Below are 26,621 nucleotides of genomic sequence, written 5' to 3'. Positions count from 1 at the left end.
GGTCATCCAGAAGCGTTGCGGCATTTCAGCAGCTAAAGGAGAGATTCACCACAGCCCCCATTCTGCACCATCCAGACCCTGAGCGGGAGTTTATCGTGGAGGTAGACGCGTCTGATACAGGCTTTGGGGCAATACTGTCACAGCGGCAGGGTAATCCAGCAAAACTTTTTCCTTGTGCATTCTACTCACGTAAGCTAAATCCTGCAGAGAGAAACTATGACGTGGGTGACCGGGAACTACTGGCTATGAAGGCAGCTTTGGAGGAGTGGCGTCATTGGCTGGAGGGAGCTCATTTACCTTTCACTGTTCTAACTGATCACCGTAACCTTGAGTACATCAAGACCGCCAAGAGACTGAACCCCAGACAGGCCAGGTGGTCCCTCTTCTTTAGTCGATTTGATTTCAAAGTAACATACCGTCCAGGTTCCAAAAACGGCAAGGCTGACTCTCTTTCACGACAGTTTGACAGCTCACCCAGTCCTCGTACATCAGAGCCCATCCTTCCCTCAACTCTCATCGTTGCTCCTGTCCAGTGGGACATTATGACGGAGATTTCGGCTGCACAGCACGAGGAACAATCACCTCCAGAATGTCCTCCAAGTCGTACTTATGTGCCCACCCGTCTGCGTACTCGAGTGTTACAATGGGTGCATAATACTCCCAGCGCCCGTCATCCTGGCATTACAGCCACCACTCATCTCGTGACGAACCGGTTTTGGTGGCCGACCCTTCCAGCCGACGTAATCTCCTTCGTACACCAATGCAGCGCCTGCAACGTCTCTAAATCATCCCACCAGAAGCCTGCCGGATTACTCCAACCACTTCCAGTACCACAACGCCCATGGTCTCATATCGCCATCGATTTCGTTACTGATCTACCCCCATCGCAGAATTTTACCACCATCCTGACGGTGGTCGATCGATTTTCTAAAGCTTGCAGATTTATTCCGTTGGCCAAGCTTCCCACGGCTCTACAGACGGCGGAGGCATTGGTACAACAGGTGTTCAGGTTGTATGGATTACCCGAGGATATTGTGTCCGATAGGGGGCCTCAGTTCACTTCTCGGGTTTGGCAGGCTTTATGTGGGCAATTTATGTGGGCAATATCAGGCTTTATGTGGGCAATATCAATGTCAGTTTAACGTCCGGCTATCATCCACAGGCCAACGGACAGGTAGAGAGGCTGAATCAGGAACTTACTCGCTTCTTACGAACCTACTGTCATCAGAATCAGCAAGATTGGAGTCATTTCCTGGTGTGGGCCGAATACGCCCAGAACTCTCTATGCAAGCCTTCTACGGGTTTGACCCCTTTCCAATGCATACTGGGTTATCAGCCGCCCCTATTCCCCTGGTCTGGGGAACCCACTGATCTACCGGCCATTGACGCTTGGCTACAGAGAAGCGAGGAGACTTGGAATAGTGCTCATGTTCATCTTCAACGTGCAGTTCGACGATTCAGAGAACAAGCGGACCGTCATCGGAGGAGGGGGCCCAACTATCAGCCGGGACAGTGGGTCTGGCTTTCATCCAGGAACCTTCGTCTCCATCTTCCCAGCAAGAAGTTGAGTCCCAGGTATGTGGGTCCATTCAAGATTCTCAGACAAATTACACCTGTGTCGTACCGTCTTGCATTACCTTCAACTTACCGTATATCTCCCACCTTCCATGTCTCTTTACTCAAACCCGCCGGAGCTCCGAGTGGAGAGAGGGACCAGGACGAGGCTGCGGAGACGAGCTCCCCTCCTATCATCATCGAGGGCGAGGAGGCTTACCGTGTGAAGGAAATTCTAGACTCAAGACGCCGAGGTCGGGAGTTACAGTATTTGATCGACTGGGAGGGGTATGGTCCTGAGGAGAGATCCTGGGTTAAGTCTCAGGATATACTGGACCCCACACTAATCTCCGAGTTCCATCAACAACACCCCACCAGACCTGCTCCAAGACCCCGTGGAAGACCTCGGCGCCGCACGGGTCCTCGCTTCAGGAGCCGCTCGCAGGAGGGGGGCTCTGTCATGAATCGCGCCTCCGTGGCTCTCTCCGCTCAACCCAGAGCTCCGTCTCCTGAGTACTGAACTCCATTTCCCATAAAGCCCCGTACCTAGGTCTCATCACCAACACAGGTGTTCCTCATTTACCTCTCCATATAAACTGCTCTCTGACTCTCTATCAGTGCGAAGTCTTGTTTTGCCCCGGCGACATTTCTGAGCGTTTCTTTACTGATTATCTGGATTGCCCGTGTATCGACCCGTGACTGTTCTAGGACTTTGATTCTCTGTTTGCTGCCTGCCCCGACCCTTGCCTGTCTCTCTCTGGATTACGATTGTTGCCGCCTGTCCTGACCTCTGCCTGGTATTGTTTATGCTCTGGATTGCCTGCTCTATATTGAATGCTGATCGTTGACTTCTGCCTGTCTGACTATTCTTAATAAACATATACTGCACATGGATCTGCACGCTTCTGACTCTGCCTCACAGATTTACAGCACAGTAATGATTTTATGGATTAAATAAATCTGTATTTCGCTAAAGAAATGCACCAAATCGGCGGCGCTGAGAACTCTCCAGAGGAGGATGCAAATGCCCGCGCTCTTGCGTCACCAAATCACTGTCAAGTCAAGTCACCTTTATTTATATAGCGCTTTTTGCAATACAAATTGTTTCAAAGCAGCTTCACAGAGATAACAGGAAAACAATGTTGTAATAGTATTGTTAAATTCAAAATTAAATGTTAAATGTCCCCAACTAAGCAAGCCAAAAGCCAATGGCGACAAAGGCGAAGAGAGGCGAAAAAGGCAGAGAGAGTCGAGTCCGAGTCAAGACCGAGTCCATAGAGAGTCGAGTCCGAGTCGAGTCCGAGACCAGAGACGGTCGAGTCCGAGTCGAGACCGAGACCAGTGAAGGTTGATTACCTAATTTACTTTTATTTACTTAGAGAAATCCTTTTTTTTTTTACTGAATTTACTTAGAGTTTAAAAAATATGATCAGTTTAGGGTAAAACGGCCACATAGTAGGTGGTGTTAAAAGTAATTTTATTACAATTTGTCATGCGCAGTTGCGGACTAGAAAATCACCAATCACTGGGCGTGTCAATCAATTTAAAGAAATATTTTATTCACATACATTAATAATCATGAAAAATATTTTTAATTGAACTTGAGTGGACTCGGGAATAATTCCGAGTCCTAAAAAAAAAATGCTCGAGTATGAGTCAATTCCGAGTCCAAATGGACACGAGTCCATGACAAGACCAAGACCATTAAAATATGGTCTCGAGACCGAGTCCGAGACGAGTCCGAGTCTCGAGTACTACAACACTGCTAACTGATACTTAACACAATCATAAAATTATATTACATACGGATTAGTTAACACATCTTCCTCAGTAGTTAACAGTAGTGACGTAAGTGTTAATAAAGAATTAACTATTAGGTCTTCATTAATTCCTTATTAGTTATGTAGTAAGTAAGATACAGTATTCTAAAGTGTTACCATGTCGGTTGTGATATAGAATAATACAAATGTGCAGAATTTATTCATGGGACTACACATTATTGGCCAATGATGAGAGAAATGTTTTGGAACAAAAGCAGAAAGAGACACAACGCAGGGTTGTAATCTTACCCAGTCCACTAGAATATGGCCCACGCGATCGGTCGAGCCATCCGGCTTCCTGGCCTCTCGCAGCCGACTCAGCAGATCTGCAGGATCAGAGAAAGACAGCGTGGGTGTTCACTGAGGAAGGAGCGGTCTACATCAGGTCTGGGGGGCCACCGTACTGCAGAGTGTAGCTCCAGCTCCAGCTAGCCAGGGTCTTCGATCAGGGCTGGAGCCAAACTCTGCAGGACAGCAGGTCTATAGCACATGTTTTCAATCAAAGTATTGTTTCTAGTCATTCAGGGAAAATACACAGTCTCTGTGTTAGGTTGACTTATAATTGTGAATTGATCAACATTTATGTTTGTTAGCTGCGCTTCTTTAGCAGTTCAGGTGGAGGATAACAGCTCCAGAAAGGAGCGGAGGAGGAGAAGGTTCTTTCCATACACCTGTTTTTAGGATACTGCATAGAAATAAAGCCGGATGAGCATCAATTCTAAAAAGGTACATAAAAACTTTTCATCGGATGAGAAAATGTGCATAAACTACGATGGAAAGACATTTACTGAATAAATCTCTCGAAGCGCAACAATAAACTCAGCGGAGGCTGTGATTGGATAACTGGAGTAACCAGCGGACCAATGGCATCGCAGCTTCTCAGATGCTGGTTTGGTGTTTCTGAAACGAAATAGGCCCATCTGAGAATGGCATGGGTCTCGCTTTCTCGTAAACTTCAGCAGAACCCCAGCTTTCTTCCAAAACGCAGAGGTCGGAAAGGTCACCGCGTAATGCAACTTGTTTAAGGGAAGTGTCTGAGCTAATGGAAGCTATGAACATTTCAAATGTATTATTGAGCCTTTCCTCCTCAGCTACATTTCTCGATATTAATCGATTCTCATTTTTACGAACCGATATCGATTCTTAAGTCTCAAGAATCGATTATTCATCCTGTTTCATTTGAATGAATGGGATTGTATCGCGGCTGCGCGCATAAAAAAGAAATCGCAATAATCTTTGTCCTTTGTTACTATTGATATGAAGCAAAGTCTCAATTTTCAAATTACGTCAATTTTCTTTAGAAATTCAAAAACATAAATAGCGTTTTGGCGCTGTGGCGTGAGATCGCTCTGGTGCAGCTGATGAGAAGCAGCAGCGCTGATCTCTCTTCTGGCTGAATAATACCAGTCACAGCGCGAAATAAACATGAATGAGCGCCTGAAAGTGTGTTAACCACTTAACTGTCACCGTCCCACAGGTGGGACGTTTGCCACTATATATTTAAAACAATAATATCTTAGTAAATACTTTAAATAATATTGACAAACTATATATCATTTGAAAGCTTACAATCTCTAGTTTCCATATTTGGTGACTGATTTTCAAAATATATTACAGAGGAGCCATAATTTATCAATATAAAACAAGAATATTTTCATACTCATAAGGCGTGTTCAGACCTTTATTTTAAAATAGCAGTAAACATGAAAAATCATAAAAAATGGTAGATACCTCAGTTTGTTTTCATGCCAAAAGTTCAAAAGATAGAATCCATTCAATTATTTTGGAAAAAAAAGGTCTGAAAACTTTGAAATATCAAGAAAAAAATAATAAATTCACCATTTGTGACGTGGCAGCTAGCTATGACTTGCATGCGTGTTCTTTGTATGTGTTTCTTAGAGGTTCAATTCATATCAAAATCTGCCAAACTTCCCATGCTACTTCTGAATAGGATCTCTACTTCAGAAATTGTATGAAAATTGTGAAAATAATAGTTCATATCACTCAAAACACGAATGGAAATGCAGGCGCCCTTATATGGGCAGTAATGGAGTCTGATTGTGCCCTAGTGAAAAAGTTTGGTACTGCGCTCAAACAAAATCTTACTGAAAGCTCATTTTTTGAGATATCAACCTAAAATTTGAAACACAACTTGTTCATATTTTTGGCTTTGATCTTTCTGACATTTTAGAGTAGCCCAGGTTTTGAAAATATATATTTTATGTAAAATATTAATAATTAATATTTTTACATTGTACATTTCCATAAACTCAAACTTCTATAACTTTTTTTCTGTTTCACTTTCTTAATTTATTTCACTTCTACAAAAATCTGCCAAATGTCTTCTTTAAAACAAGACCAATCATATGTCTATATTCCAAAGCATTCTTGAATTACAACCATTTAAGTTCGAAATGTGCATTTTCATGTCTATTCAAAAAAGGGGGGGTGACAGTTAACAGGTTAAAAGATAGAGTACAACTTATCGAAATTCATATCATGTCACATTGAGTCGCTCAATAAGCGTTTCAACCGTCGAAAGACGTCAGTTAAACAGCTTGTAATCAATGTATCGTCAGAAAACCCACATCAACTCGTTATAGTCAGCTAGGAAAAAATTACTACACAGAGAAGAGCATTTTGCTAAATATATAGCCACCATTTAAATGTTTATATTTCATATAATCTTCTTATTATAAAAATAAATAAAAGTGTAATTTAAGTGATTCATTCATTATTACCTTCATATTTGAATAAATCTGGCAAGTTTTTTTATGACAGCCACCATTTAAATGTTTATATTTCATATAATATTCTTATTATAAAAATAAATAAAAGTGTAATTTAAGTGATTCATTCATTATTACCTTCATATTAGGCTAATGAAGCCTAGTAGGCTACAACTAGACTCCCATAGTTTACAGCATTAGTTAAGAGATTTGATTCCCTTGAGAAAAATGGCCATTTATTGTAACTGATATCCAAAATAATCGATATTGAATCAAATCGTAATCGAAATCGAATCGAATTGCAAGCTTGTGAATCGAAATCGGATCGAATTGTGAAATTTGTCTCAATACCCAGCCCTAGTGTTCAGCATCCCAACGCAAGAGATCCTGACAGCGTTTATTCACAAATGTTTTATGCCATATTCCAGTTTTGCACATAGCAGGTTAAATTCCCAACTTTGGATGGAAGCATGGATATTGTGTCGGAACAGCAAGTCCAGATCTTAGATGCTCCGGCATTTATTTGTGTGATCTTCTGTGCTGTCACCTCACCTAATAACATAATTTAAACTTAAATCAATATTCCATGTTTTTGTGTTATCACGATTGGTTTTATCACTTGGGTTCTGATTTGCTGTTATTGGGTCAGGTCGCACAGCTTTTCTCCTTCCCTTTGGATAAGCATATCCAGCTGTGAATGTACAGCACGGCGCCTGGTTCAGACACACACTGATGGTGTGTTTAATGCTCTTTTGCTCACCTTCATGCAGGGGAATGAGGGAGTCCAGCGTGCCAAAGATCTGATTGAGTTCATGCTCCGCCATAATCGACAGCTTCAGCATGGGGTCACGATACGCCTGTGGCGAAATAACACAATCAGACACTTAAACACTCAAATCTGAGGAAGTATGTGGAAATCTTACCGAAAAGTGTAAAGCTAAGAACAGATTGTCAAAACAGACACCACAGTATCTCATATGCTAGGGCAGGGCTTCCGAAATCAGAGTTGATTAAAAGCCAATTATCACTTAAATAATGAAATGTAGAATGTGCTTAATTATGGAAATATTAGGTAGGTAAAATATTTTATGTCAAAGACGTTGATTTGAGAAGGTTTGGGAACCACTGTGCTGGAGAACCAGAGTCTTCATGCTGTATGAAGTGATGGGGCAAGTGAAGTGTACCTTCTTGGCCAGCTTCAAGTCCTCAATCAGGTCCTGTTCTCCCTGAGACAGCTCAAAGATGGACTGACAAACATGACAGGAAAGACAACAGAAAGAGGAACTTAAGCGAGAAGCATCTCGAGGACATTCTGGTTATTTACCCGTTTATACGTCATATTCATGCTTGATTATGCCTGTTAACCTTCACTGAACATTTAATTGTTCTACGGTAATTTATCTTTGATGTAACAGCACGACACACATCTCGAGCCGCTCCAGTGCAGCGGTACGGCACATGACGCTTTCCTGTGATAATGTAGGGATACACTTGATATACATAAATCAGCTAACAGTTCATGTTTTATGAGAATACTGGAACGGTTATGTTTAATACTCTATTGATGGTTTTCTAAACCAGTCTTTTAGCTCAAATATGGTGAGAAATACAGTATATCAAAATCCAGCCCTGACCAATCAGAGTAGAGTATGGTCTGGAGTGTGGTGAGGTCACCTCTTGTCTCTTGATGTCTCTGGAGGACAGCATGTGTCCCAGGCCCAGGTCAAACGTCTCGCTCCACAGCTTGCTGTCACGGCGCTTGGTGGCGGCTGGCGGGATCTGCCGCGGGGCCATGATCTCCGGGCGGCAGTCACTGCGGAAACTGATGGAGCGCTGAACAGGGAGAATGGGAAAACTGGGAATTAGCGATGTACAGTGGAAAACGTCAGCTGTTGTTTAGAACGACCCGTGGTTTAGAACGACCCGTGGTTTGGAACGACCCGTGGTTTAGAACAACCGGGGGTTTATAACGACCCGGGGTTTATAACGACCCAGGGTTTAGAACGGCCGGGGTTGAGAACGACCCAGAGTTTAGAACGACCCGGGATTTAGAACGACCCGGGGGTTAGAACGACCCGGGGTTTAGAACGACCGGGGTTTAGAACGACCCGGGGTTTAGAACGACGCAGTGTTTAGAAAGAGCCGGAGTTTAGAGCGACCCGGGGTTTAGAACGACCCAGGGGCTTAGAACGACCCGGGGTTTAGAACGACCCGGGGTTTAGAACGACCAGGGGTTTAGAACGACCAGGGGTTTAGAACGACCCGGGGTTTAGAACGACCCGGGGTTTAGAACTGCCGAGGTTTAGAACGACCCGGGGTTTAGAACGGCCAGGGTTTAGAACAACCCGGGGTTTAGAACGACCAGGGGTTTAGACCAACCGGGGGTTTAGAACGACCCAGGGGCTTAGAACGACCTAGGGTTTAGAACGGCCGAGGTTTAGAACGACCCGGGGTTTAGAACGACCGGGGGTTTAGACCGACCGGGGGTTTAGAACGACCCAGGGGTTTAGAACGACCCGGGGTTTAGAACAACCCGGGGTTTAGAACGACCCGGGGTTTAGAACGACCAGGGGTTTAGACCGACCGGGGGTTTAGAACGACCCAGGGGCTTAGAACGACCCGGGGTTTAGAACGACCGGGGGTTTAGAACGACCGGGGTTTAGAACAACCCGGGGTTTAGAACGACCCGGGGTTTAGAACGACCGGGGGTTTAGACCGACCGGGGGTTTAGAACGACCCAGGGGCTTAGAACGACCTAGGGTTTAGAACGGCCGAGGTTTAGAACGACCCGGGGTTTAGAACGACCGGGGGTTTAGACCGACCGGGGGTTTAGAACGACCCAGGGGTTTAGAACGACCCGGGGTTTAGAACGACCGGGGTTTAGAACGACCCAGGGGTTTAGAACGACCCGGGGTTTAGAACAACCCGAGGTTTAGAACGGCAGGGGTTTAGAACGACCCGGGGTTTAGAACTGCCGGGGTTTAGAACAACCGGGGGTTTAGACCGACCGGGGGTTTAGAACGGCCGAGGTTTAGAACAACCCGGGGTTTAGAACGACCGGGGGTTTAGACCGACCAGGGGTTTAGAACGACCCAGGGGTTTAGAACGACCCGGGGTTTAGAACGACCTAGGGTTTAGAACGACCTAGGCTTTAGAACGGCCGGGGTTTAGAACGGCCGGGGTTTAGAACGGCCGGGGTTTAGAACAACCCGAGGTTTAGAACGGCAGGGGGTTTAGAACGACCGGGGTTTAGAACGACCCAGGGTTAACTAGTTCAAGCATGGAATGCTCCATTGTTGTGTTGTTTTTATGTATTACTTGTCAGGTGTGATATGTGTATCATCTGCAATAAAATTGTAAGTATTTTTTTAGCGTTGTGTAAATTATCGAGTAGGTCACTGGCTTTGCAAAAAAAAAAAAAAAAAAAAAAAAAAAAACACACAGTGAGTGTGAGGCTTTCACTGCCTGATGTAACTATAATGCTGTTAAAATTACACCAAAGTGTAATATATACTTGACTGTTTTCCCCACGCGAGTCCAGTCTTACATCAAAAGATATAGTTAAGCAATATCACATGAGCAAAAGTGCAGTTTGACTTGAAAATGAGTTTGCATTATTTTGTCAATAAAATTCCAAACAAAAGCACAGCAGAACAGATCTGCATCTCCGAGCAACACATAACACAACTTTGTTACTGAACAGAGTCTGCCTTGAGCAAATCAGTTTCATCAATGATTCACTTACCAAATTAATCAGTCATTTAAACGAATCACGACTAAGCCACGACTGCATCTTCTGCAGTGCAATGATGGATTTGTGTTTATACTGCTTTCATTATATTGGTATCAGTGTCTTATTATTCTAAATGAGTGAGACTAAGAAAATTATAAAGATAAACTTTTATTACAATAGCATATATCCTAAAGAGCCTGACTCAGATGAAGAGTGAGTGCGGGAGAGCAGTACCTGCAGGGTCTGTCCGATGCGCTTCAGTGGAGCCGCTTTAACTGGAGGAATGAGGCTCGCCAGAGACGTCACTCGAGACAGAGGCTTCACACGCTTCGTGCTGGGCTCCTGCACACACACACACACACTGATGAACACCTCACACCTGTGCTGGGCTCCTGCACACACATACACACACTGGATCATATGTGATGTGAGGCAGAGCTGTCTACACTGGGACGGACAGGTTTCTGCGAGTCTTTGGCTTCCGGAGACGTCTCTGACTCACTCTGACACCAGTGCTGAGAGACATGATAGGGTGAAACACACTCACTCTGTGCACGTGTGTGAAATAAAGGCTTCAAGCTACAGAAACTCGATGAGCTGTCTGTCTGTGATAATGATCCATCAGTCATATGTGCCGGCGGTTGAGCAACGAGATCCTGTCCTTCAGCCACACGGTCCACAAGTCTGAATCAGTGTTTTAAACCTCATAACTGAGCAGTAACTACAGCAAACAAACAGAATTACTCAAAACGCACAAATAAAATAGGCCTTTCAACATTTCAGTCCCTCACAGAGATGATCAAGCCCAATCTGGGGGATTTAAAACCCTTCAACTATCTCACACACGGGGTCAGACAACACTCAACCCTGAAATATTCTGCATGCACTCTGACTACTGACAAAGCAAAATCATAATAGACCGACCCAAAAATGGCATTTTTAACAATCTCGATCCTTTCAATCTTGAGAAACAAGAATGTGCACCTTGAAATCAGCAACCCCCAGTGTTAAAGAAGAGTGTGTGTGTGGAGTACTGGTCAACACTGGGGGTCTGCTCAAGGTCAGGGTTTCGAGGAGCTACGGGACACTCTTGAGCTGAGATGTGGAGGCTTCTGTAAACGGCCATAACCACAACCTTTAATGGGTTATGACACGAAAAAGACAAAAACAACAGGTGGTTTTAGCCCAATGTTCATTCCTTACAATCTCAACTCTTACAGCACTAACAAGACTTCTAAACTATCAAACTTTCAAGATTCAGGACCGAAATTATGAAGAACATGCAAAACATGAAGACAAGCACTGTTATCATTAAAGCTTTCAGTGTGTGTTCATTGACAATCCAACACAATCAGCACTGGGCTTTATCATATCTATATAGGACAGTCATATCAGAGTCTGGAGAACACACACACACACACACACTCTCTCTCTCTCTCACTCTTGCTCTCTTTTACTCTATGACACAATGTTTCAATGCCTAATCCGGCCGGATACATGAAGAATATGGCCAAACCTTCAGTACTGGTGCATCCCTGCACTATAATATTTCATGCTTTCTATATGCACCGAGTATATGTATAAATAAACCCCAGCCAGCATATATGATCTGATCATGCCTCCCAGGCAGACGTGTGTCCTGGATTTGTCCTGGATCAATGTCCATGTGTCCCGCTTCATTAGGTGATTACAGTGGTGGATTAGTGTATCTCCTAGTATGTAATATCTTCTACAAAGCAAAATCCCCAGCGTTAAATCAACACTGAAAGTGTGACTCATCTAAACTTAAATGAACACTGAAGCAGTGTTAAAGTTAATGAGATAATTAAGTGATTGAGTATTATTGAAGACACCTGAAGGTGTCATCTTTTCTATTTATTCATCTGGCTGTTATAACTCATATACAGCAGCCAAACAAAATCTAAAGTTAACGATTTAAGGGTCAAGAGCCCAACTAAAGTGAACACTGATCACCATAATGATGACTTAAAATTACGGTTTTCTCCTTCCGTGATTCTGCTTGGTAAGTGTCTTACTCAATGAATCACTCAATTAATCACTTAATTATCTCATGAACTTTAACACTGCTTCAGTGTTCATTAACACTCTGCTCAGAGTTTATATACAGTAATTCACACTCTCAGTGTTAATTTAACACTCACTCTGGCAAGGGTTAAAATGCTGCCTCAAAGGCCCCCTAAAATAAAACTTTACGTTTTTTAGCTCTTAGTATGAATATGTTAGGTTATGAATAAACCCCATTTACACTGCATGGTTCAAGTGACCCAAATCCGATTTTTTCCTCTCATATGGCACAGATCGGATATGTATGGAAGCTTGTTTCCGCCACTGAATAAAAAAATAAAGTAAATAATTGCGACTTTTTATCTCACAATTCTGACTTTTTTTCTCACAATTGCGAGATAAAAAGTCCGAATTGCGTGATATAAAGTCGCAATTGCGTGATATAAAGTCAGAATTGCGTAATATAAAGTCAGAATTGCGAGATATGAAGTCAGAATTGCGAGTTATAAAGTCAGAATTGCAAGATATGAAGTCAGAATTGCGAGTTATAAAGTCAGAATTGCAAGATATAAAGTCAGAATTGCGAGATATAAAGTCAGAATTGCGAGATATAAAGTCAGAATTGCGTGATATAAAGTAAAAAATTGCGAGATATAAAGTCAGAATTGCGTAATATAAAGTCAGAATTGCGAGATATAAAGTCAGAATTGCGTGATATAAAGTCAGAATTGCGAGATATAAAGTCAGAATTGCCAGATATAAAGTCAGAATTGCGTGATATAAAGTCAGAATTGCGAGATATAAAGTCAGAATTGCGTAATATAAAGTCAGAATTGCGAGTTATAAAGTCAGAATTGCGAGTTATAAAGTCAGAATTGCGAGATATAAAGTCAGAATTGCGTGATATAAAGTCAGAATTGCGAGATATAAAGTCAGAATTGCGTAATATAAAGTCAGAATTGCGTGATATAAAGTCAGAATTGCGAGATATAAAGTCAGAATTGCGAGATATAAAGTCAGAATTGCAAGATATAAAGTCAGAATTGCGAGATATAAAGTCAGAATTGCGTAATATAAAGTCAGAATTGCGAGATATAGTCAGAATTGCGTGATATAAAGTCAGAATTGCGAGATATAAAGTCAGAATTGCGAGATATAAAGTCAGAATTGCGAGATATAAAGTCAGAATTGCGTAATATAAAGTCAGAATTGCGAGATATAAAGTCAGAATTGCGAGTTATAAAGTCAGAATTGCAAGATATAAAGTCAGAATTGCGAGTTATAAAGTCAGAATTGCGAAATATAAAGTCAGAATTGCGAGATATAAAGTCGCAATTGCGTGTTATAAAGTCAGAAATGCATGATATAAAGTCAGAATTGTGAGATTTAAACTATTCTGAGGGGGAAAAAAAGTTAGTCTTTTTTCCCCCTTAGAATTGGCCTAATAAGTCGCAATTGCGAGTTTATATCTCACAACTCTGAGAAAAGATGTCAGAATTTCGACATATAAACTCGCAATTATGTGTTATAAAGTCAGAATTGCGAGATGTAAACTCGCAATTGTGAGAAAAAAAAAGTCACACTTCTGTCTTTTTCTCAGAATTGTGACTTTATATCACGCAATTCTGACTTTATATCTCGCAATTCTGACTTTATATCTCGCAATTCTGACTTTACAACTCGCAATTGCGACTTTATATCACACAATTCTGAGAAATAAAGTCAGAATTGTGAGATATAAACTCGCAATTGTGAGAAAAAAAGTCAGAATTGTGAGATGCATGTCATTAAAAAAGTGACGTCAACTCAGAGGGACACCACCAACTGAGATCACATGACTTAATATAGGCGCGATGGAGGATGAAGGATACACAGTGGAGCAATGCGGAGGTTTCATGTGTTTTGAGTGTTTGGGATGAAGAGTGCAGGCAAAAACGCAGGGTTGTTACAGAAATAAATCCGTATTTGAAGACATTTCACGTGATATGGAGGCACGGTTTACAGCGCTCGTGGCCACAGTGGCAACAAGGGCTCTCCTCTTTTTCTTCGCCATACCAGACCGATGTTTTGATGACCTTTTTCATGACTTTTCAAAATATTTTGGAAAGAAAAACACTGGATAATTTAAATCTGCATCACTTGCATTTTATGCTGTTTTTCTTCATTTCCCGGGTCAGAACGTCTACATTTGGTTGGTTCAGTTTTACCTTTCACTAAACATATTTAGATATATCGAAATCGTTTTCCATTGCGATTTCCTGTATATCTTAATATGTTTAGTGAAAGGTAAAACTTCCGAAATCTCCGTGTAAACAATGCGTGAGAGATCACTTCCGGCGTAACGTCTGGACACGGTTCAGTACGGTTCAGTTGGACATCTGATTCAGATCAGTTCGACATGGGTGTTAACAAGAGGTAAAAAGAGGTTCTCACACAAACCGCTCATTTCGTGTCTTAGGCCATCAGTGTGTACTTACATTTACGAGTCATTAAATCATGTTTAATTTGGACTTCTCTGTGCATGCTCTTTGAGGTGGTGACCATAGACCTTCATTATATATGACAGACAAGAACGGTTTGACCTAAAAATATCAAAATTGAAAATACTGCAGAAACAAAGACACCTACATCTTGGATGCCCTTGAGGTAAGGTAAAACATATCAAAAATTAATTTCAAAGTGAACTATCCCTTTAAACAGTTCATTTTATGTAGGCCTAGACTAGTGTTGCACTTTACAGTATTTTCCTTTTTGAAGTGATTCCAATCATATTTTAAGCTATTCAGAAGTGTGTCAGCTGAAGGAAATAATCCATTATTTATCGACTTTAATATATCGGACAGATTTTTTCTTTTTATTGGGCCAATTTCGATAACATTAAAAATGAACATATATCGGCCGATACCGATATGGTGGCCGATATATTGTGCATGGCATCTTTAGAAGCTGGCCAACAGCTTCCTTTGGGAACAGCTTTCATGTGTGTGTGATGCTGCAGAACGCTATCCAGGAAGGCAGACCACTTGCTTTTAGAACAAAGTAAATGACTTAAAGAACTAATATTATTACTGCATCCATAACACTAAAAGCAGTTCTCATGGATGCCAGAAGATCAGACATGGGTTCCAGACTCAGCCAAAGAGAAGCTGCAGATGTGTTCACAGGAGCTTCTGTAATTAAGATGAAAGCATGAGGAGTGATGGGTCGTCTGATGTGTTCTGGGAGAGGGACTCGCTTCTGTGGGAAAGCAAGCGCTACTCACTGATGATCAGGGTGCAACGCCACCGACGCGGAAATATCCCCCGTCTGACACTAAATCAAGGATAAAAAATGTCCTGAGAGGAATCCTGCAGTTTGTACTGTAATTCTGAAGAGTTTTAACATCAATTATTCATTACAATACTGATGATCTATAAAGTAAAATGTAACTCTCAAATGCCCCTTTTCCACCAAAGCATTTTGAGAGCCGGTTCGGAGCCGGTGCCTGCGCGCGAACCAGTTCTTTGTGTTTCTACAGCCAAAGAACCGGTTCTCGGCCAGGAGAACTGGTTCCAAAGCGGCACCAACTCTTTGCTGGACTAGAATTACTAGAAATATGATTTCACATCATATAGATGTATGAGTAAAACAGCTTTCCTTTTCTGCAGAGACGACAGCTTAAAGGGCAGAGGATATTTCTTTTCAACCTCGCTGCTGAAAGTGGGACACATTTACACCTACTCGCGCATTTATTCATTATTCTGTGCTGCTTCTTCCCTGTGTTGATATATTACCTATGAATTTTAATCGCTTATATCTATTAAATGATTATTGAGCACCCACAAAGCCAAAGCGGCAAGCACATTCTGACATCATTCTGCCCTTATTATGCTTTTGTAGTGTGTAATAGAGCTGTTTGTGAATGTAAAAGCTCTGCAAAGTTTTAAAGATCAGTGTAGATAAGATTAAGATACTCCCTAAAAGAAAGAATCCATCTTGAACTGCTCAAACGAGTTGTCAGGAATTCCAGTCTTATTTCCGTAACTTTCATACGTAACAATACAACAAATTTGTCTTCATCAGCTATCAGAGAGCGAATGAGTCACCTGCACTGATTCAGTGAGCGAAAGAGTCACCTGCACTGATTCAGTGAGCGAATGAGTCACCTGCACTGATTCAGTGAGCGAATGATTTATTTGCACTGATTCAGTGAGCGAATGAGTCATCTGCACTGATTCAGTGAGCGAATAAGTCACCTGCACTGATTCAGTGAGCGAATGAGTCACGCACTGATTCAGTGAGCGAATGAGTCACTTGCACTGCACTGATTCTGAGAGCAAATGAGTCAACTGCACTGATTCAGTGAGCGAATGAGTCACCTGCACTGCACTGATTCAGTGAGAGAATGAGTCACCTGCACTGCACTGATTCAGTGAGAGAATGAGTCACTAGAAATATCCTCTGCCCTTTAAGCTGTCGTCTCTGCAGAAAAGGAAAGCTGTTTTACTCATACATCTATATGATGTGAAATCATATTTCTAGTAATTCTAGTCCAGCAAAGAGTTGGTGCCGCTTTGGAACCAGTTCTCCTGGCCGAGAACCGGTTCTTTGGCTGTCGAAACACAAAGAACTGGTTCGCGCGCAGGCACCGGCTCCGAACCGGCTCTCAAAATGCTTTGATTCAGTGAGAGAATGAGTCACCAGCACTGATTCAGTGAGCAAATTAGTCACCTGCACTTATTCTGTGAGCGAATGAGTCACCTGCACTGATTCAGTGAGCGAATGAGTCACCTGCACTGATTCAGTGAGCGATTGAGTCACCTGCACTGCACTGATTCAGTGAGAGAATGAGTCACCTGCACTGATTCAGTGAGCGAATGAGTCACCTGCACTGATTCAGTGAGCGAATGAGTCACCTGCACTGATTCAGAGAGCGAATGAGTCACCTGCACTCATTCAGTGAGCGAATGAGTCACCTGCACTCATTCAGTGAGCGAATAAGTCACCTGTACTCATTCAGTGAGCAAATGAGTCACCTGCACTGATTCAGTGAGCAAATGAGTCACCTGCACTGATTCAGTGAGCGAATGAGTCACCTGCACTGATTCAGTGAGCGAATGAGTCACCTGCACTAATTCAGTGAGCGAATGAGTCACCTGCACTGCACTGATTCAGTGAGTGAATGAGTCACCTGCACTACACTGATTCAGTGAGTGAATGAGTCACCTGCACTGCACTGATTTAGTGAGTGAATGAGTCACCTGCACTGATTTAAAGAGTTTGATTGATTCAGTCTATGATTCAGACCAAGGACTGCAAGACAGTCTGATTCACCAGTTGAAAGATTTATTTCAAAACAACAACAAAAACCACCCAAATTGAGCACATTGCGCTGTAAGTGCAGTCAGCAGGGCAACAGAAAGTTTATATTCATAATCACATGCCCAAAACACCACAGACCATGGCTTTCCGGTCATTTTTTAATTTCATGTTTCCAGTCATTCTTATCACAACCAGACTCTCTATCTGCTATAGCTGACTTCACACTAAAATCATGTGTGTATAACTCAAAAACAAACTACAAACAACAGGAGAAGAAGATAAAGATATCAGCACAGCAAATTGTGATGTCTCGACAGGCATGCAGTTAGCTGACGCGTCAGGACACACAACGCAGCAAAAACATGAGCAGAATTGCTGTAGAAAAACCTCAGAAACACATCAGAAGCCAAACACGTACACGTCTCTGAGAATGAACTCATCTACTTCAAACATTGGGGTACTTCAGTCAGCTCAATGTGATGATGAACACGGCGATCTCAGGAGTCAAGACTAACTCAGCTCAGGGAATCACAAGCAAGGTTCGCACCATCAACAAATGACTTAATAATAATAAAGTTTTTTAAAGTTATCATGGTCTTAACAACGTTCTCAAAATGTTAGCACAAAAACGTTTTACAGTACTACATAATTCATGAATGATTTTCTGATACATTGTAATTCTGTGTTAGTCTAACTTTATATAATAATAATACGTTTAATTAGCGTCTTGCAAGCTCAAGGACGCTTCACAATGCAGAACACATAAACGGACATTTGGACATATGTTGCTAGTCTAACACTACTTTAAGATCGTTCAGAGAACATTATTATTCAAGCATCTCTCTCATAATGTTTGCAAATGTAAACAAAACAACTTTTAAGAAACCACAACAATGCAAGATGGAGACTATTGGCTAAGTTTTATTATTCACCATGAATAAAAATGCTTGCTCATGAATAACGTAGGCTATGTTCGCATTATTATTATGGTTATATAATTACTCTGAATTTATATTTTATAATTAGCGTCATTCACAGCATTAAAATAACTGTACCTCCAGCTCTCTGCGCGCGCCCCGGCCGCGGGCGCTCGGCTCGTCCACGCTGCAGGTCGCGCGTCTGATCATCAGGTGTATCGGGTCATCCTTCGCCACCATGCTGACGCCCCGCGGAGAGTCGCACGCGATGCACGCCCGCCCGCTCTGCGGAGCGCGGACTACAGCGGCATCCCGAGCGAAAGAGACTCCTGCATCTGTGTGTGTGTGTGTGTGTGTGTGTGTGTGCGTGTGTGTGTGTGTGTGTGTGAGAGTGTGTGTCATCACATCAGCGAGAGCTGGTAAACTTCCACTCCAGCTGCGCGCGCAGCGTGAACGATCTCTTACTCAAACCGCATCCGGGATCTGATGATAAACTGCTGGTCGAGAAGGAGCTCAATAAACCACTGGAAATTTATATATTCTCCATTAACGTCAACTGCAAACAATAGGTCTCCTAGACGGGATAGGTGATAGATAAACCTATAGAAGCAGCAGAGTGAGACTTTTTTATAGCCTAGGCTACAGGTGAAACTGATTTAGAATATTCATCATTTCAGTAATTCATCTTGAAAGTTGAAACTAATATATATATAGTGTTATATAGACTCATTACATGCAAAGTGTGATATTTCGGGCCTTTATTTGTTATAATTTTGATTATTATAGCTTACAGCTATATGAAAACCTTATTACAATATTACTAATTATAACAAAGAAAGGCTTGAAATATCTCATTTTGCATGCGTCTATGGTTATATTATTTTCACCTTTTAAGTTGAATTACTGAAATAAATGAACTTTTGCACGATATTCTATTTTTCCCAGTTTCACCTGTAAACTAGATAATTAATAAACCAACCATAAACACTAACTATAATGCTGCATGCAAATATTATAATTGTTAATGACTGCTATATTTTTGAATGCTGAGGTCAGTGGCCTGGGAGATTTACACACTTTATATTTTAAATATAAACTTTGTTTTACTGTTTATGATGATGACATTTGGGGGTCTGTGGCATCTTGAAAGCCTGTTTCAGGCTCAGTGTGAGCAGTGTCTGAGGCTGATCTGGGGTCAGTGTGTGCAGTAGGGTTTAGTGTTCAGTGAGACTGTTTCAGGCTCAGTGTGAGCGGTGTCTAAGGCAGATCTGGGGTCAGTGTGCTGTAGGGTTCATTGAAGCAGTGTTCAGGGAGTCTGTTTCAGGCTCAGTGTGAGCGGTCTAAGCCTGATCTGGGGTCAGTGTGCTGTAGGGTTCAGTGAATAAGCAGTTCAGTGAGTCTGTTTCAGGCTCAGTGTGAGCAGTGTCTAAGGCTGATCTGGGTTCAGTCAGTGTCCAGTAGGGTTCAGTGAATAATTAGTGCTCAGTGAGTCTGTTTCAGGCTCAGTGTGAGCAGTGTCTGAGGCTGATCTGGGGTCAGTGTGCAGTAGGGTTCAGTGAATAAGCAGTGTTCAGTGAGTCTGTTTCAGTTAGCATGAGCAGGAAAACAGGCCCGGATCCACAGGCTTGGTTGGGTTCCTGTGATTGTGCTGCTGTCAGTCATGAGGAGATGCAGAAAGCTCAGCTGAACCGTAGCCAATGCACTGATGGTGAACTAACACATGCCTTTCATGTTCACTCAACGAGGTGCACCTCCTCCAGCTGACCTCGGGGCAGTTCACCGGTCCACCACAGCTTCTGCACTTTGATACAATCTGTATTGTAAAAGGCGCTATATAAATAAAGGTGACTTGACTTACAAGTACACTATTATGTTGGTATATTATCCTGACCACAACCATTTCTAGGGTTTACAAAGAATGGTGTGAAAAGGGAAACACATCCAGTATGCGGCAGTCCTGTGGGCGAAAATGCCTTGTTGATGCTAGAAATCAGAGGAGAATGGGCCGACTGATTCAAGCTGATAGAAGAGCGACTTTGACTGAAATAGCACTCGTTACAACCGAGGTATGCAGCAAAGCATTTGTGAAGCCAGAACACGCACAACCTTGAGGCGGATGGGCTACAACAGCAGAAGACCCCACCGGGTACCACTCATCTCCACTACAAATAGGAAAAAGAGGCTACAATTTGCAAGAGCTCACCAAAATTGGACAGTTGAAGACTGGAAAAATGTTGCCTGGTCTGATAAGTCTCGATTTCTGTTGAGACATTCAGATGGAAGAGTCTGAATTTGGCGTAAACAGAATGAGAACATGGATCCATAATGCCTTGTTACCACTGTGCAGGCTGGTGGTGGTGGTGTAATGGTGTGGGGGATGTTTTCTTGGCACACTTTAGGCCCCTTAGTGCCAATTGGTCATCGTTTAAATGCCACGGCCTACCTGAGTATTGTTTCTGACCATGTCCATCCCTTTATGGCCACCATGTCCCCATCCTCTGATGGCTACTTCCAGCAGGATAATGCAGCATGTCACAAAGCTCGAATCATTTCAAATTGGTTTCTTGAACATGACAGTACTAAAATGGCCCCCACAGTCACCAGATCTCAACCCAATAGAGCATCTTTGGGATGTGGTGGAACGGGAGTGAAGCGGGATGTGCATCCCACAAATCTCCATCACCTGCAAGATGCTATCCTATCAATATGGGCCAACATTTCTAAAGAATGCTTACAGCACAATCAATGCCACGTAGAATTAAGGCAGTTCTGAAGGCACAGTATTAGTATGGTGTTCCTAATAATCCTTTAGGTGAGTGTATGTCCTGAGTGTAGTATACCAGCAGTGCACATGTTAGTGTGCGGCATGGCTTAAGTAACGTTTCCTGGAAGGATCCCGACACAATGACTCACGATGACCAGCGGGTCTGACAACATCCCAGCACACACTCATCATCAGTCAGTGTCAAGCTTATGAAGCTTCAGCTGATAAACTAAACCTCCGGTTCCACTGTGTGGTAATGATGACACTTTCGGTAAGCAGGGTCTCTCAGCAAACTTGGCAGTGCGAATTAAATATCTATAGCTCAATTTTTATCGTGGTTTGCCCATTCCTAAATTTCTGGTATGTTATTCTCCAGTCAGATAGTGGAGCGCAACTGGAAGAAAACAAAACTAGAGGTATTTTGGATTTCATGGAAGGAGAGCTTGATTGCTTACAGAGAGGCTTTAAAAGCTGCTAGATCTGCTTATTTTTGAACTTTATTAGAAGATAATAAACAAAACCCTAGGTTTTTTTTGAAACAGTGACTAAACTAACGAAAAAGAAAGCTTCAAGCCCAGAAGTTTCCAAGCAATACATCAGTAATGACTTTATGAATTTCTTCACTTATAAGATTGATAATATCAGGGATAAAATTATAACTAGAAAACTGTCTACTACAGTATCGCATCAGGGGGTGCATTGTTCTTTCCCGGAGGAAAGATTTGGTTCAGATTTGCTGCTATAGGAAAGGAAGAATTTTGAAGAAACTCATTAATTCATCTAAATCAACAACTTGTATGCTAGACCCTAAACCGACTAAACTACTGAAAGATATGCTTCCAGAGCTCATAGATCCTCTTCTTAATCTCATTAATTCGTCTTTGTCGCTAGGATACTTACCAAAAACCTTTAAGCTGGCTATGATAAAACCGCTCATTAAAAAAAATGCAACTTGATCCTACAGAATTAGTCAATTACAGGCCAATCTCAAACCTGCCTTTTCTGTCAAAGATACTGGAAAAAGCAGTCTCCTCACAGCTGTGTTCCTTTCTTGACAGAAATGATATCTGCAAGGATTGTCAGTCAGGATTTAGACCACATCATAGTACAGAGACAGCTCTCATTAGAGTCACAAATGATCTGCTCTTATCGTCCGATCGTGGTTGTATCTCTCTATTAGTGTTACTTGATCTTATTGACCACAACATTCTTTTAAATAGACTAGAAATCTATGTTGGTATTTGTGGAATTGCACTAGCATGGTTTAAATCATACTTATCTGACCGTTATCAGTTTGTAGCAGTAAATGAAGAGATGTCTTATCGATCACAAGTTCAGTATGGCGTACCACAAGGCTCAGTACTAGGACCGCTGCTGTTCACGCTGTACATGCTACCCTTAGGAGATATCATTAGGAAGCATGGCATTAGTTTTCACTGTTATGCCGATGATACTCATTTCTATATTTCTTCAAAACCAGACGAAATTAACCAATTCACAAAATTAACGGAATGCATAGCTGATATAAAAAATTGGATGCCTAGCCATTTCTCGGGCTGGCTATTCTATTCTAGGGCACAAATTTCACAATTCAATTTGATTTCGATTAAATGCAAAATTGATTATTTTGGATATCAGGTACATATATGGCAAATTTTCTCAAAGAAAACAAATCTCTAATATATAGGGCATAGAGTAATGAAAAATAAAAATAGCTAGTTAATACCATTAAGAAGCCTCAAAATAGCCCCACAGTAACATAATGAGGGTCCATCATTAATGAGGGTTCGTGGTTTGACTTGTAGAGACTGTTTTCCAAAGGTGGACTGTCTTTATAAAGTATCTTCTTATTCAATTGTCTGTACACTTAATAAGTTCTCAATGCTTCGGTTTTAAGTGGATATATCAGGAATCAGCTAAGACGCCTGCTTTTACATTTTAAACCTGAAACTAGAAATAAGTGCTTGACTTGGTTCGGGTTGAATTAGCTAGTTCTTTTACATGGTACCAAAGTTGGTTTCCTTTTCGACAACTCTAAACAGAACTCTGCTGGGGTCTGTCCTTTTAATTCCTATGGGATTTTTTTTTTACAAAATCAAAACCACAAACATGCTCATTTAAAAAAAAAAATACCGGTCCCACTTTATATTAAGTGGCTTTAAGTACTATGTACTTACATTGAACAATTAGTAAAATGTATTATTGTGTTCCTGTTGTATTGTAAAACACTTTTGCTGCTATTGAGGTGTGATACGGGTAAGGTTAGGGACAGGTGTGGTGGTATGGGTCGGTTTAAGGGTAGGTTAAGGTGTGAGGGAAGGGTCAACTGTGTAATTACAAATGTAATAACATAAAGTAATTATAGCTGGTATTACATACTGGTATTTTTAAAATATAAGTACAATGTAAAAACATGTATGTACACAATAAGTCCATTGTATCAAATTATTAATTTCAATGTAAGTATATAGTACTTAAAGCCACTTAATATAAAGTGGGACCGAAATACCACATAACAAATAATGAAATACTCGGGATTAAATGTTATAAAGCTGTTTTTCAGTTCAGTTTTTGTTGAATTTGTACTGACATAAGTATCTCGAATTAAAGTCAGATTTTATTGAGGCCTCCTATAAAATCATTACACCATAAAAGAAGGTCATCCGTGAAAAGGCATATGATGCAATGTAACGTTTTCATTAAAAAAAACATCATGCACTTTATAATCTGATCAAAGACAGAATCAAAGCTGAAGCTATCAGTGCTCCATTCCTGTGGCATGAAAGACTCTACAGATGACCAGCGACCCGATGACGAGAGTTACGAAGCTTTGAACGTCTGATCATGGCGAAGCATTGATGCGAGAGACTGAGAAGCTCTGATGTGTCTAATGCCATATCACATCAATATGATACACTTGCATACAATTTTCACTCGAACTTCAATTTTCAAGCTGCTGGGTGGAGATTATGCATGAACAATACCAAACTTTTGACTGGTAGTTTATGTAAATTTAAAAAAAAGACATAAAAAGACAAAGCCACACCCAACAATTAGCAACAGAAATAAAAAACATGCTTTCTCTGTGTTTGACATCGATCGGTTTAGAACGAGTTTAATAGCGACAGGTGGAAGCGCATCATTTCCTGTGACATTTTACTGATGGACCATTGTGCAGAAAAACAGATCATAGAGGAAATGTGCAGGAAGAAAGCATCTCACCGCAGCCGAGTCCTATAGAAACGGGAGGCCCAGAGGGAATCAGAGTTTGGTGTGTGATTATTGGAATGAGTTTTGGAAAGTAGGGCACAGCTGGCTGTCAGAGGATGACCACATTAGCTGGAAGGGTTTAGCTTTATAGAGTGCCCTTCAAAGAGAGCTTTGAATAAATGTCACTCTGTAGACGTCACCTGAAGAGTTTCTCAATCTAGGGCAGATTGTGAGTGTCATATGATGTGGGACCTGTAATGTCAGCACTAGACAAAGGAGAGTTTGTTGCATGCAGATGATATGCTTTAACCATGATTTTGAATGGCAGATATTTGTAACATTAGACGTAAAGGGCTTCATATTCCTAGCTAATTACTTAAATTTTTTCTCACTGGAAAAAAAGTGCATCTACTTACATTTCTGCTAAACTAAAAAACCTACCTATACAGTAGCCCACTGCAGTTTCCAGAAATGAACACTAGTGGTAATAAAACACCACAGATTATCAATTAATAATAACATTTTCACACAGTTTCTGCATACCATGACCTCAAAATGCTTTTACCATAGTATGTGATTTGTAAGCTAACTAATACATTCATTTGATTTTAAAACATTATTATCATTATTGTACATATATATACACTCACCGGCCACTTTATTAGGTACCCCATGCTAGTAACGGGTTGGACCCCCTTTTGCCTTCAGAACTGCCTCAATTCTTCGTGGCATAGATTCAACAAGGTGCTGGAAGCATTCCTCAGGGAGTTTGGTCCATATTGACATGATGGCATCACACAGTTGCCGCAGATTTGTCGGCTGCACATCCATGATGCGAATCTCCCGTTCCACCACATCCCAAAGATGCTCTATTGGATTGAGATCTGGTGACTGTGGAGGCCATTTGAGTACAGCGAACTCATTGTCATGTTCAAGAAACCAGTCTGAGATGATTCCAGCTTTATGACATGGCGCATTATCCTGCTGAAAGTAGACATCAGAAGTTGGGTACATTGTGGTCATAAAGGGATGGACATGGTCAGCAACAATACTCAGGTAGGCTGTGGCATTGCAACGATGCTCAATTGGTACCAAGGGGCCCAAAGAGTGCCAAGAAAATATTCCCCACACCATGACACCACCACCACCAGCCTGAACCGTTGATACAAGGCAGGATGGATCCATGCTTTCATGTTGTAGACGCCAAATTCTGACCCTACCATCCGAATGTCGCAGCAGAAATCGAGACTCATCAGACCAGGCAACGTTTTTCCAATCTTCTATTGTCCAATTTCGATGAGCTTGTGCAAACTGTAGCCTCAGTTTCCTGTTCTTAGCTGAAAGGAGTGGCACCCGGTGTGGTCTTCTGCTGCTGTAGCCCATCTGCCTCAAAGTTCGACGTACTGTGCGTTCAGAGATGCTCTTCTGCCCACCTTGGTTGTAACGGGTGGTTATTTGAGTCACTGTTGCCCTTCTATCAGCTCGAACCAGTCTGGCCATTCTCCTCTGACCTCTGGCATCAACAAGGCATTTCCGCCCACAGAACTGCCGCTCACTGGATGTTTTTTCTTTTTCGGACCATTCTCTGTAAACCCTAGAGATGGTTGTGCGTGAAAATCCCAGTAGATTAGCAGTTTCTGAAATACTCAGACCAGCCCTTCTGGCACCAACAATCATGCCACGTTCAAAGTCACTCAAATCACCTTTCTTCCCCATACCGATGCTCGGTTTGATTGTTGCTCTAGGATTGATTGTGGCCCACTCCTCCACACAGATCTTCTCTAGATCAGTCAGGTTTCCGGGCTGTCGCTGAGAAACACGGAGTTTGAGCTCCCTCCAAAGATTCTCTATTAGGTTTAGGTCTGGAGACTGGCTAGGCCACGCCAGAACCTTGATATGCTTCTTACAGAACCACTCCTTGGTTATTCTGGGTGTGTGCTTCGGGTCGTTGTCATGTCGGAAGACCCAGCCTCGACCCATCTTCAATGCTCTAACTGAGGGAAGGAGGTTGTCCCCCAAAATCTCGCAATACATGGCCGGTCATGGCCGCCCCAGCCATCCTCTCCTTAAAGCAGATGCATTCGCCCTGTCCCATGTGCAGAAAAACACCCCCAAAGCATGCTTCACAGTAGGGATGGTGTTCTTGGGATGGCACTCATCATTCTTCTTCCTCCAAACACGTTTAGTGGAATTATGACCAAAAAGTTCTATTTTTCATCTCATCTGACCATGACTTTCTCCCATGACTTCTCTGGATCATCCAAATGGTCATTGGCAAACTTAAGACGGGCCTTGACATGTGCTGGTTTATACAGGGAACCTTTCGTGCCATGCATGATCAGAGCTGGACTGGGACAAAAAAAATCGGCCCGGGCATTGACTGGCCCACTACATGTGAACATAAACACAACTGAACTGTGTACGCCCTTGAATATGTATACCAACAACTCCTATTAAAACCACCAACGCCATCTAATGAGTGAGATGAAATAACTACTAAGTTTAAAATACAATTTCTCGAATTGCATTGGCAATACCAGTCTTTCTCACAAGATGTTTATATAGTAT

At 42.0% G+C, this 26,621-nt stretch overlaps 1 protein-coding gene across 5 annotated transcripts in view; it reads right to left on the bottom strand.

Annotated features, from left to right (window-relative positions):
* Positions 1-26,621, bottom strand: part of arhgef3 (Rho guanine nucleotide exchange factor 3) — an 81,090-nt gene that overhangs the window by 12,056 nt on the left and 42,413 nt on the right. For 4 of the 5 annotated variants that reach the window (XM_089118297.1, XM_089118294.1, XM_089118303.1 and 1 more), the window contains 5 exons: positions 10,071-10,178; positions 7,778-7,936; positions 7,288-7,350; positions 6,864-6,960; positions 3,624-3,700 (listed from right to left, as the gene is read on the bottom strand). In XM_089118297.1, the coding sequence (XP_088974423.1) occupies positions 3,624-3,700; positions 6,864-6,960; positions 7,288-7,350; positions 7,778-7,936; positions 10,071-10,178 (504 nt within the window). Of the gene's footprint in view, positions 1-3,623; positions 3,701-6,863; positions 6,961-7,287; positions 7,351-7,777; positions 7,937-10,070; positions 10,179-18,217; positions 18,494-26,621 lie in introns of those variants that run through there. The other variant, XM_039657286.2, reaches the window with a different exon arrangement.

Source organism: Pimephales promelas, chromosome 2 (genome assembly GCF_988280905.1).
Source record: "Pimephales promelas chromosome 2, fPimPro1.hap1.1, whole genome shotgun sequence".
NCBI lineage: Eukaryota > Metazoa > Chordata > Actinopteri > Cypriniformes > Leuciscidae > Pimephales > Pimephales promelas.
The sequence above is the reverse complement of the archived record's forward strand: the minus strand, read 5'-3'. Positions and strand labels throughout refer to the sequence as shown.